The 13747-nt window shown below is 42.9% G+C and overlaps 1 protein-coding gene across 4 annotated transcripts in view; it reads left to right on the forward strand.

Moving 5' to 3' along the window:
* The window catches only part of LOC126174855 (uncharacterized), a 121675-nt gene that overhangs the window by 65185 nt on the left and 42743 nt on the right, over positions 1-13747 (forward strand). For all 4 annotated transcript variants that reach the window (XM_049921251.1, XM_049921252.1, XM_049921249.1 and 1 more), the window contains 2 exons: positions 6413-6789; positions 10372-10590. In XM_049921251.1, coding sequence (XP_049777208.1) covers positions 6413-6789; positions 10372-10590 — 596 coding nt within the window. The remainder of the gene's footprint in view (positions 1-6412; positions 6790-10371; positions 10591-13747) is intronic.

Below are 13747 nucleotides of genomic sequence, written 5' to 3' on the forward strand. Positions count from 1 at the left end.
CTTCAAAAATGAAGAAGTTGTGGGTCAGGATGAAGTTGTGTAAAACCTGTCCCATGCACCCTCCCACCACCACCTATTCCAGTCCTGTAACCCGGAAGGTGTACACGATCAAAGGCAGAGCCACGTGTGAAAGCACCCACGTGATTTACCAACTGACCTGCCTACACTGTGAAGCGTTCTATGTGGGAATGACCAGCAACAAACTGTCCATTCGCATGAATGGACACAGGCAGACAGTGTTTGTTGGTAATGAGGATCACCCTGTGGCTAAACATGCGTTGGTGCACGGCCAGCACATCTTGGCACAGTGTTACACCGTCCGGGTTATCTGGATACTTCCCACTAACACCAACCTGTCAGAACTCCGGAGATGGGAACTTGCCCTTCAGCATATCCTCTCTTCTCGCTATCCGCCAGGCCTCAATCTCCGCTAATTTCAATCTGCCGCCGCTCATACCTCACCTGTCTTTCAACATCATCTTTGCCTCTGTATTTCCGTCCCGACTGACATCTCTGCCCAAACTCTTTGCCTTTACAAATGTCTGCTTGTGTCTGTGTATGTGTGGATGGATATGTGTGTGTGTGCGAGTGTAAACCTGTCCTTTTTTCCCCCTAAGGTAAGTCTTTCCGCTCCCGGGATTGGAATGACTCCTTACCCTCTCCCTTAAAACCCAATCCTTTTGTCTTTCCTTCTCCTTCCCTCTTTCCTGACGAGGCAACCGTTGGTTGCGAAAGCTAGAGTTTTGTGTGTATGTTTGTGTTTATTTGTGTGTCTATCGACCTGCCAGCGCTTTTGTTGGGTAAGTCTCATCATCTTTCTTTTTAAATATATTTTTCCCACGTGGAATGTTTCCCTCTATTTTATATATATATATATATACAGGGTGATTCAAAAAGAATACCACAACTTTAAAAATGTCTATTTAATGAAAGAAACATAATATAACCTTCTGTTATACATCATTACAAAGAGTATTTAAAAAGGTTTTTTTTTTTCACTCAACAACAAGTTCAGAGATGTTCAATATGGCCCCCTCCAGACACTCGAGCAATATCAACCCGATACTCCAACTCGTTCCACACTCTCTGTAGCATATCGGGCGTAACAGTTTGGATGGCTGCTGTTATTTCTCGTTTCAAATCATCAATGGTGGTTGGGAGAGGTGGCCGAAACACCATATCCTTAACATACCCCCATAAGAAAAAATCGCAGGGGGTAAGATCAGGGCTTCTTGGAGGCCAGTGATGAAGTGCTCTGTCACGGGCTGCCTGGCGGCCGATCCATCGCCTCGGGTAGTTGACGTTCAGGTATTTACGGACAGATAAGTGCCAATGTGGTGGCGCTCCTTCCTGCTGAAATATGAATTGTTGTGCTTCTTGTTCGAGCTGAGGGAACAGCCAATTCTCTAACATCTCCAGATACTGTAGTCCAGTTACAGTAGCACCTTCAAAGAAAAAGGGACCAAAAACTTTATTGGCTGAAATGGCACAGAAAACGTTCACCTTAGGCGAGTCACGTTCATACTGAGTAGTTTCCCGCGGATTCTCAGTGCCCCATATACAGACATTGTGACGGTTGACTTTCCCGTTAGTGTGGAAAGTTGGTTCATCACTAAACACAATCTTTGAAACGAAAGATTCATCTGTTTCCATTTGAGCAAGGATAAAATCACAGAAATGGATTCTTTTAATCTTATCAGCTGCAGACAGTGCTTGAACCAATTTCAGACGATAAGGTTTCATAACTAACCTTTTTCGTAGGACTCTCCATACAGTTAATTGTGGAATTTGCAGCTCTCTGCTAGCTCTGCGAGTCGATTTTCCTGGGCTGCGAGCAAATGCTTGCTGGATGCGTGCTACATTTTCATCACTCGTTCTCGGCCGTCCAGAACTTTTCCCTTTGCACAAACACCCATTCTCTGTAAACTGTTTATACCAACGTTTAATACACCACCTATCAGGAGGTTTAACACCATACTTCGTTCGAAATGCACGCTGAACAACTGTCGTCGATTCACTTCTGCCGTACTCAATAACAAAAAAAGCTTTCTGTTGAGCGTCGCCATCTTAGCATCAATTGACGCTGACGCCTAGTCAACAGCGCCTCAAGCGAACAAATGTACAACTAAATGAAACTTTATAGCTCCCTTAATTCGCCGACAGAGAGTGCTTAGCTCTGCCTTTTGTCGTTGCAGAGTTTTAAATTCCTAAAGTTGTGGTATTCTTTTTGAATCACCCTGTGTGTGTGTGTGTGTGTGTGTGTGTGTATACACCTAAAAACAAAGATGATGTGACTTACCAAATGAAAGTGCTGGCAGGTCGACAGACACACAAACAAACACAAACATACACACAAAATTCAAGCTTTCGCAACAAACTGTTGCTTTGTCAGGAAAGAGGGAAGGAGAGGGAAAGACGAAAGGATTTGGATTTTAAGGGAGAGGGCAAGGAGTCATTCCAATCCCGGGAGCGGAAAGACTTACCTTAGGGGGAAAAAAGGGCAGGTATACACTCGCACACACACACATATCCATCCGCATATACACAGACACAAGCAGCGTGTCCGCCGCTCGTGGTCTCGCGGTAGCGTTCTCGCTTCCCGAGCACGGGGTCCCGGGTTCGATTCCCGGCGGGGTCAGGGATTTTCACCTGCCTCGAGATGACTGGGTGTTTGTGTTGTCCTCATCATTTCATCATCATCCAGGAAAGTGGCGCAATTGGACTGAGCAAAAATTGGGTAATTGTACGGGCGCTGATAACCACGCTGTTGAGCGCCCCACAAACCAATCATCATCATCATCACAGACACAAGCAGACATTTGTAAAGGCAAAGAGTTAGGGCAGAGATGTCAGCCGAGGCGGAAGTACAGAGGCAAAGGTGTTGTTGAGAGACAGGTGAGGTATGAGCAGCGGCAAATTGAAATTAAGCGGAGATTGAGGCCTGGCGGATAGCGAGAAGAGAGGATATGCTGAAGGGCAAGTTCCCATCTCCGGAGTTCTGACAGGTTGGTGTTAGTGGGAAGTATCCAGATAACCCGGACGATGTAACACTGTGCCAAGATGTGCTGGCCGTGCACCAAGGCATGTTTAGCCACAGGGTGATCCTCATTACCAACAAACACTGTCTGCCTCTGTCCATTCATGCGAATGGACAGTTTGTTGCTGGTCATTCCCACATAGAACGCTTCACAGTGTAGGCAGGTCAGTTGGTAGATCACATGGGTGCTTTCACACGTGGCTCTGCCTTTGATCGTGTACACCTTCCGGGTTACAGGACTGGAGTAGGTGGTGGTGGGAGGGTGCATGGGACAGGTTTTACACCGGGGGCGGTTACAAGGGTAGGAGCCAGAGGGTAGGGAAGGTGGTTTGGGGATTTCATAGGGATGAACTAAGAGGTTACAAAGGTTAGGTGGACGGCGGAAAGACACTCTAGGTGGAGTGGGGAGGATTTCATGAAGGATGGATCTCATTTCAGGGCAGGATTTGAGGAAGTCGTATCCCTGCTGGAGAGCCACATTCAGAATCTGATCCAGTCCCGGAAAGTATCCTGTCACAAGTGGGGCACTTTTGGGGTTCTTCTGTGGAAGGTTCCGGGTTTGAGGAGATGAGGAAGTGGCTCTGGTTATTTGCTTGTGTACCAGGTCGGGAGGGTAGTTACGGGATGCAAAAGCTGTTTTCAGGTTGTTGGTGTAATGGTTCAAGGATTCCGGACTGGAGCAGATTCGTTTGCCACGAAGACCTAGGCTGTAGGAAAGGGACCGTTTGATGTGGAATGGGTGGCAGCTGTCATATGGAGGTACTGTTGCTTGTTGGTGGGTTTGATGTGGACGGACGTGTGAAGCTGGCCATTGGACAGGTGGAGGTCAACGTCAAGGAAAGTGGCATGGGATTTAGAGTAGGACCAGGTGAATCTGATGGAATCAAAGGAATTGAGGTTGGAGAGGAAAGTGCCCCACTTGTGACAGGATACTTTCCGGGACTGGATCAGATTCTGAATGTGGCTCTCCAGCAGGGATACGACTTCCTCAAATCCTGCCCTGAAATGAGATCCATCCTTCATGAAATCCTCCCCACTCCACCTAGAGTGTCTTTCCGCCGTCCACCTAACCTTTGTAACCTCTTAGTTCATCCCTACGAAATCACCAAATCACCTTCCCTACCCTCTGGCTCCTACCCTTGTAACCGCCCCCGGTGTAAAACCTGTCCCATGCACCCTCCCACCACCACCTACTCCAGTCCTGTAACCCGGAAGGTGTACACGATCAAAGGCAGAGCCACGTGTGAAAGCACCCACGTGATTTACCAACTGACCTGCCTACACTGTGAAGCGTTCTATGTGGGAATGACCAGCAACAAACTGTCCATTCGCATGAATGGACAGAGGCAGACAGTGTTTGTTGGTAATGAGGATCACCCTGTGGCTAAACATGCCTTGGTGCACGGCCAGCACATCTTGGCACAGTGTTACATCGTCCGGGTTATCTGGATACTTCCCACTAACACCAACCTGTCAGAACTCCGGAGATGGGAACTTGCCCTTCAGCATATCCTCTCTTCTCGCTATCCGCCAGGCCTCAATCTCCGCTTAATTTCAATTTGCAGCTGCTCATACCTCACCTGTCTCTCAACAACATCTTTGCCTCTGTACTTCCGCCTCGACTGACATCCCTGCCCAAACTCTTTGCCTTTACAAATGTCTGCTAGTGTCTGTGTATATGCGGATGGATATGTGTGTGTGTGCGAGTGTATACCTGTCCTTTTTCCCCCTAAGGTAAGTCTTTCCGCTCCTGGGATTGGAATGACTCCTTACCCTCTCCCTTAAAATCCAAATCCTTTCGTCTTTCCCTCTCCTTCCCTCTTTCCTGATGAGGCAACCGTTGGTTGCGAAAGCTTGAATTTTGTGTGTATGTTTGTGTTTGTATGTGTGTCTATCGACCTGCCAGCGCTTTTGTTTGGTAAAATATATTTTTCCCACGTGGAATGTTTCCCTCTATTTATATATAATCTGCTTATTTTAGTTGTCCTTTATAGTTCGGTAATCATTGTTGCCACTTTGGTCACTGATACCAGTTTCAATGTGGGCATCCTCAAAGAGATCAGGTCTATTTGCTGCCATTAGATCCAATACATTTCCATTATGTTTGGGGTTCCTAACTATTTGTTCTTGGTAGTTGTCAGAGAAAGCATTTAGTAAAGTTTCACAGGTTGTCTTATCACGCCACCACAAGCAAAACTGTAATTTTCCCAATTAATTGTTGGATGATTAATGTATGACTGGTTTCAATCAGCTTTCTGTATGTAGTATTATATGAGCTTCACTGCTTTTCATGAACCTTTCAGTCTCTGGCACTTTGTTGCGAATGCTTTGGCAGTTAACCATTAGGATTTTAACACTCTCTTCTATGAGAGGCATTTCTTTCTACCTTACACTGATATTTCTGAGTTTCCTTAAGCTGTCATTATCTGGATTGGCTGGAGAGTTGCCTAATATAAATAAACCATGTGTGCAACCCATACACAGTTGGCTACCTGAGTAGCAGCCTCTCTTATGTGTAGTGCACACTTGACTGATTTAGGGGGACACTACAGTTCTCTACAGTTCTCAACTGTATGGTGCAAGTCAAGGAAGTTGCAGCCTAGCATCTCGACAAAACCTTTGAAGTCTCTGGTTTAGTCCTTCCACTCTACTCAGAACCAAAGGGCTATGATCAGTTCTGGGAACAGTGCTACAAATTGTGAACCTTGTTGAAATTCCATGTGCAAAGCTGGTCTTCTCAACCTTTTTTCTATCACTAATGTTCCTTTCACTTCAGGCAGTGATTAGTTTATTTTATATCAACTTGCACTATGATTCTGACTTTACATTAAGTGGCAGGTTTCCCTGCAAGTCATTTCACAAGTTAGAGAATGCCATAACACTTGCAGTACGACTGTCCCTATAGCTGAGATGGTGTAACAGGATCCCTGACAGTTCACAGTACTGTTGCTTTGAACTGCGAAGTGCTAGTGGCTGTAGGCGAAAACAGCAACCGTCTACAGAGCAGTGACAACAATGAGGTGTTGCTTTAGAGACGTTTACAAAATTGTGTCACGTTATTGGCTGAGGTAGGCTCGCGAATATGCCATGTTGTAACTGTCAGGCATCAGCTCACGACGACTCAACTATAGTAAAGCACTGCGGTGTTCAAACCAATATTTGGGCTGATGATAGCTGTACTGTACCTGTTACCTCCTTTAGTCTTTGTAAACAGTCGACTTGCAGAGGGGAAAATAGGGGAAAATTCTGGAGCGGAAGAGACATAAAATTGGCTTCTTCTGGAAATTTATAATTTTTCGTAAAAATGTTACAGAATTAATATGACTCCCAAATTTTAGAGTGTACGTATCATAAGAATATTTTTCTTTCTCTTAGGAGAAGATGGAGTCAGAGGAAGTGCAAGGGGAGGTAATGGATAAAAAATCATCACTACAACCAATTGAAACAATTGAAATAAAAGAAGAAAAACTCAGTGAAGCGGAAGAAGAAATTGTGGAAGAGGATACAAGTTTAAAAGTTCCTTGTGTTGAATCAACTACTCTGCCAGAGCTTGAGCAGAAATCCGATCCAAACAAGAAGATGGAAAATGTAATTAAAAGTGTTGCTGGAAAGGGTATGCGTCCAAATATAAACAAAGGGGCAGATGAAGGCTCAAGTGAAGATGAATATGTAGTCGAGAAAATTCTTGCAAAAAGATTCAATCCAAGAAGAAAGTACTATGAATATTTGCTGAAATGGGAAGGCTATCCACAGTGAGTATTCTGTTCTATCCGCTTTTTAACTTTTCTTTCAGCTATGATTATACATTCAGTCATGAGCAGTTGGATTAGATACACCTAACTCAACAGCATATAGCATTCCGTTTCACATTGATTATAGTGGTGATGAATTGTACTTTGGCCTTAACAGTAGACTGAAAGCATGATGGAGCCATCTTAATCCATAAGTATTCATCTGTTGCCAGCAACTCACAGAGATTGGACAGAACTTGGACCAGAATGCTCACGTCTCTGTTAGTGATGTTACAGTTGTGCTCGAAATGTCAGATGACTTGAAGAGCTATGTAACATTGTGATGAAATTCAGGTGTGTCAGGAGGTGTTTTTCTCTGATGAAAGCACAGTTTAGCAGTGAGATGCTGCAGCTGTACATGTGTGTATGATAAGACAGTAGATGTCTGTATTGATAGCCAATTAGAGATGGTGGCAGGCAGCTGGTGGTCTCGTTTTGTCCCATGTAAATATCTCCTACATAAGAGCACCTCCACCACCTGCCTGATTGGTGCCCTGCTTGTGAGCAAGATGCATCACTTCATTTTCTGTTATAATTTACAATAGTCAGTGATAACATCTGTCATCAGTACTTTATTGCCCTTGGAGCTGACTGTGGTGGTGGCAGTTTTCTCCAAATCGAGGTGCTTACATTACAGGTTTGACACGGTGGTGTGTGATGGAATATGCTGAGTACCAAGTAGCTGCAATCAAATGCTCTGACAAGCATTTTCAACTGTCACATTGGCAGCTAGTACTAAGTGTAATTGCCATGTCAGTCACTCACATTACATGTGATATTGTTCCCTTTACCATGACAACAGTAACAAACCCTCCCATACACTTCAGTTATCTTCAGTTCAATTGTTCATGTGTGTATTACTCCACTTTATTTCATTACTAACTACCCTAAAACTTAAAGGTATTTAATGTCAAATAATTATCTATCCTGCCTATCGCATGTGCCCTATAATAACATTGAGGTACATAAATTTTGATGAACATGCTTTAAATGCCCTGGTAGGTGTCAGTATTATGCAGCCATAGGTTTAATGAGTCATTTTTGCAAAATATTGGCATAAATTACCTACAAAGGATTGGAAGAACTGGTAGAAACTGATCCATTGGAAGATTAATTTGGGTTCTGCAGAAATGTAGGCACATGCAAGGCAATACTGTGAATTATGACTTATCTTAGAAGGTAGATTGAAGAAAGACAAATCTACATTTATAACATTCATAAATTTAGAAAAGCTTTTGACTGGAATATGCTCTGAAATAATGAAGTTTATAAGGAACAAAATAGAGGGAGCAAAAAGTGATCCACAACATGTACAGAGACAAGTTGTAAGACTCAAAGGACATGAAAGGGAAGCATTAGTTGAGGAGGAGTGAGCCGGACCTGTAACCTATTTAATGTCAAATAATTATCTATCCTGCCTATCGCATGTGCCCTATAATAACATTGAGGTACATAAATTTTGATGAACATGCTTTAAATGCCCTGGTAGGTGTCAGTATTATGCAGCCATAGGTTTAATGAGTCATTTTTGCAAAATATTGGCATAAATTACCTACAAAGGATTGGAAGAACTGGTAGAAACTGATCCATTGGAAGATTAATTTGGGTTCTGCAGAAATGTAGGCACATGCAAGGCAATACTGTGAATTATGACTTATCTTAGAAGGTAGATTGAAGAAAGACAAATCTACATTTATAACATTCATAAATTTAGAAAAGCTTTTGACTGGAATATGCTCTGAAATAATGAAGTTTATAAGGAACAAAATAGAGGGAGCAAAAAGTGATCCACAACATGTACAGAGACAAGTTGTAAGACTCAAAGGACATGAAAGGGAAGCATTAGTTGAGGAGGAGTGAGCCGGACCTGTAACCTATCCCTATGTTTTTTTCGGTCTGTGCATTGAGAAGCACTAAAGCAAACGAAGGAGAAATTTGGACACAAGGATTAAAGTTTAGGAAGAAAAAATAAATACTGTAACATTTCCCCAGTGATGATATAAATCTGGCAAGAGAGAGCAACGAACTTGGAAGATAAGGTAAATGGAATGGCGAGTGCCTTGAGATTATCAGGCAAACCTCATCAAAAGTAAAGTAAAGGTAATAGCATGTAGTCAAATTACATCAGGTGATGTTGAATAATAATATCTACGTCCATACTCCTCAAGCCACTATGTCTTGTTCTGCGGAGGTTACCATATACCACTACTAGTCACTCTCTTTCCTTTTTTTGACTTATATCCATCTACACAAAACCTTTTTTTCTCTCGCATTGTCTTTGTGGTCATTTAGAGAAATGTACGTTGGTGCCACAATAATCATTCTGCAGTCAGCTACAAATGCCTCTTTTTTTAATTGTCATTTTTCCTCCAGGGATTCCCACTTGAGTTCACGAAGCATCTCCGTAAAATTCTCATGTTGATCTAACCTACCAGTAACTAATCTTAACAGCACATCTCTGAATTGATGTGCTCCTTTAATTCAACCTGGTGGCGATCTCAAACACTCGAGCAGTACTCAAGACTGAGTTGTACTTGTGCCCTATAAGTGTCCCCTTTACAGATGAAACCCACTTTTCTAAATTTCTTCCACTGATCCGAAGTTGCCTAATCGCTTTCCCTGCTAGTGTCCTTATTGGTCATTCTGTTTCATATTGTTTTGCAACATTGTGTCGTGACATTTAATTGACGTGACTGTGTCAAGTAGTACACCACTAACACTGTATTCGAACATTATAGTTGCTATTCAACTGCATTAACTCACATGTTCTGCATTTGGAGCACGTTGCCATTCATCACACGAAACAGAAGTTCTGAGTCATCCTGTATCCTTCTACAGTCACTCAACGATGTTCTATTACTTATGAAGTTTCTGATACTATTCTGTATGCTCATACCTGCATTGACAGCCTGAAAAGGGGCAGATCTGCATGTGATTGTGTTTATTGGGGGAAGGGAAGAGAGGGGGAGCAGGTCATTTATTGGAATCTGCTAAAATAGATCATGTATCAGAAGGAGTTAGAGATCGGAATCTGCCGTTATAAATCTTGTGTCAGTCTTAATACAGCCATCTGCAAATCGTTAGGATCATCATTAGATAATGTCAGAGTTGAAATTTATTACTTGTGATTAAAGTTTTCTTAAATATCTAGAATACTTTAAATGTTTGTTGTTTCAGTTCATCCATATGTTGTAGCAATGTTATTGTCATAGTTAAACATGATGTATTACTCTCAATTTCTTAATAATTACTGTAAAGTTTCTATGATTAACTAAGTGAACTAGAAATTGTAACTGTGTACTTAATATCATATTTCTTGGTACCGCAATATTTTTCTTTTGTTTTGAGTCTTGTTTTCTTTTCCTCCTGAAGCAGTAGTTTTCCATATCATATGCAAATGAGAGCCAATATTGTTTCATTATAAGTACAGTAGATATCATATTTTGATAAAATTGTTGGGAAGAAGTATGTAACTTATTTCCGTAAATGTGAAATTTAGGTGATTTTAAAATTTGTGTTCAAACTGGTGTATTATTGTCACAGTGATCAAAATACATGGGAACCAGTGCATAATATGGCAGCTTGTGACAAATTGGTCGAGACATTTGAAAGAAATTTAGCAAGGCAGAAAGCAGCTCAACAACAGGGAAAGATAATGTCAGCTGCTACACCAAATCAGAAGCCTGTGTCGAGGACACCAAAACCCCAGGTGAAGAGTATAGAGCCACCAGTTGAACCAGGAAACAGTGGTGGCATTGAAAGGTAAGCTGAGTAACCATGTATTATCTCCCCCTCCCCCCTCTCTTTGGGAGGGCAATGGTTCAAATTCCTGTCTAACCATCAAGACTTAGATTTTCCATAATTTCCTTAAATTGCTTAAGATGAATGCTGGTGTGGTTCGTTTGAGAGGTCATGGCTAATTTCCATCTCCATCCTTCCTTACTTCCCCAAAATGAGTGTATGCTCCATCTCTAGAGACTAATTGTGGAGTGTCCTAGGTCTGTTAAAGTGAAATTGACACTCTGTATTACACTGTAAGGATGGATACACTATTATCGCTTGAAAATTCACAAAAAAGTCCACAACAGTTCATCATGAAGTTGCAGACACACCAAGAGAACAATAAAGATTCTCTGCAGCCATGTAAGTCTTGTCAGCATCCATTTATTCACAATCCTGAGAGTTGTCCAGATGAGTTCCAACTTGCAGACCATTCACATATGCACAGCATCAGTGATACAGATACTGTACTAGAAATCATGACGCTGAAGCCAGCAGTTGCTGGCGTTGTGTTCTCTGGATCCCTTCTGGTAGTCATTGGTGCAGCAAGTGGGAAGGGATGCCTCTCCCTGGTGGACCTACTTTGATGTGACTGGACCTGTGGTTGTTGGACTGTCTTAGTCTGGGATCTTAAAGTTATACAGAGCTGGACTCAGTCCTGGCTTGAGGTGGAAGCTGCTGTGCGTAGACACAGCTGGCTTGCATGCTGTATCAGCATGGTGCCATTGGGTGAACATTAGTTGTCCACAACGAAATCGGATGATGCCTGGTAGCTCTGCTGGAACTTTCCCTAAGATGTGATCCCATATCTCCATGTCCATAGAGTAGTGGGGGCGATGTTTGGTCTAGAACGTGTTGTAGGCAGAAGGTTCCGGAGTGTCCAGTGTCGTCAGCATTGGAGACCGAGAGAAATGATGCTGTTGTTTGTTGCGTTATGCCATTCTGAGAGCAGAACCCTGAAACATACTAAATGAGATTTGGGGGCCATTGTCCATTATGGTCTTGGGGCCTCTTCAGTGGTGAATATTTTTTTGAAGCTGCATATTCTATCTGTTGCTGGGGTATTCCTCATTCATATGATGGGGGGGGATTTGGAGTATGTGTCAACGATAACGAGTCATATTTCTCACAGGAATAGGCAAGAAAAGTCGACATCTACACACCTCCTATGGTGCCCCAGTATCTACCAGGCTTGGAATCTCTGACAGGTTGCTGGGAATCTCTGACAGGTTGCTGACTTAAGTTAACAAGCAGGAGGATTGCTTGATTTTGGGCCTGATAGATATATCACATTCTCAATGCTTCCATGTACATCGCCCCAGTGATCAGAAGCGCAGATGATTTATGGTTTCCTGTATAGCCGAGTGTGTTCACACACCGATTTCTGGATTGCGGGAGACGAATCTGACCTAGATTGGATCCACTTTGTGGATAGACAATGAGGGCTGGTGAATGTAACCTGGAAGTGGTTTTCGTGCAGTTCCCCATGTCCCACTAGGTAAATGTAGAACTAGTATTCACATCCCACCTAAGGTATGAGCTACACAAACGTTTAAAAAATGTTCCCACCCTTGTGCATATGCTTAACTCTAGACATGGGCAGCTAGTCTGGTATCTCGCTCTGCAGAAGTGGAACGCGTGCCGGAGGAAATGGACCAAGATGGCCATTGTAGGACATAATCCCGTTACAGCAGTTTGCTTGCAGTGTGGGTATGCCACTCGCCTCGTCATGTGAATATGCTGGCCAGTAGTGTTTCCAGCAGCTGATATAAATACAGTTGCCCAGCGAATGGTCGGTCAGTTCTATACTCGCATCTGATATAATCAATTGCTATAATCTCTGTTCTACAGACTATTCAATAACAACCTCACTTGACAGTTGGTCTTTCTTTCTGGTTGCAATTTGGAGTGTCTCTCTCTTTGCCCTTGGCCTGTCTCTCTCTTTGCTCTTGGCCTGTTGACACTGGTGTGGCTAAGGTTTCCTATTTGCACTTCATTATTTACATAGCTTGCTTTGGTCTTGTCTCGTCTGTGGCCTGTCCACCATCAGTCAGCCATGTTTAGCTCAGCTACCACTTGATCTTGTGTTCTCTTCCACATATGGCCTTTCTGCCTTATGCCTTCAGTTGTTTTTCTGTTGGGTAGTGATACTTCCAGCTAATCATGGATACAACATTGTTTTTTCTTTTCTCTTTTTTTTAAGTTTTTCAGTAGCTTGGGTGCTAAATTGGCTTGCCTGCTGGAGAAACAGCAACAGTTAATGCAGCAGCAGCTGCTTCAGATAGATGTGTCAAAAAAGTCACTTTAGTTTCAGGCAGACAAACTGAGCACATGAGGTCACTTTGCTGCAGGTCTCAGAGTCCCCTGCAGTCGATGCCCCAATTGTCCCTGTCATTTGCACCTTTGAGTGACTCTATTGAGGACTGGGTCACATATTTGGATCAGCTGAAGCAACATTTCACAGCATATTGAGTCACAGATGATTCATTGCAGCAATTATTATTTCTGTCTTGCATGTTGCTGGACATATTTTTTATGCCCCACAAATTTGCACAGCTGTCTGATCTCATTTCACTCTTCTTTCAAGAGCTATGCACTCTGTTGACTAATTAGTATTCCCACAGATATCATGTGGTTGCCTCCAGGCTTGAGTTTCCCCAGTACTCTTAACGGCCTTGGACAGTGGTACTGCTCCTGGGTCACTTGACCCAGTGATGCACGTTATTCCATTTTTCAAACTAAATTTAATTCAAGTTCTTTGATCTATCTATTTTGTAAGTAAAAATTTGCTGAAATTGCCTGAAAACACGTATGAACTTTTTGACTGTCAGTGATAATTTTTGAAAATTCGGTGTATTAAGCTTCCAAAACTGAAAAATTCCCTTAACTTTTTGGTCACACCTTGTATTATCAGTAGTATGCAGTTTTGTAAACACACCTTCAGGAAGAGGCCCACAGTTGGAGGCATCGGGTCTCCTCCTCCCCCCCCCCCCCCCCCCCCTTCTCTCTCTCACTCTCTCTCTCTCTCTCTCTCTCTCTCTCTCTCTCTCTCTCTCTCTCCAGGGAGGCAGTAATGAGGTGACATTTTGTGCTGTAAAGAACATAGACTTTCTGAATGCCAGATATGGTCACAAGGGCT

Source organism: Schistocerca cancellata, chromosome 3, assembly GCF_023864275.1.
Source record: "Schistocerca cancellata isolate TAMUIC-IGC-003103 chromosome 3, iqSchCanc2.1, whole genome shotgun sequence".
Classification (NCBI taxonomy): domain Eukaryota; kingdom Metazoa; phylum Arthropoda; class Insecta; order Orthoptera; family Acrididae; genus Schistocerca; species Schistocerca cancellata.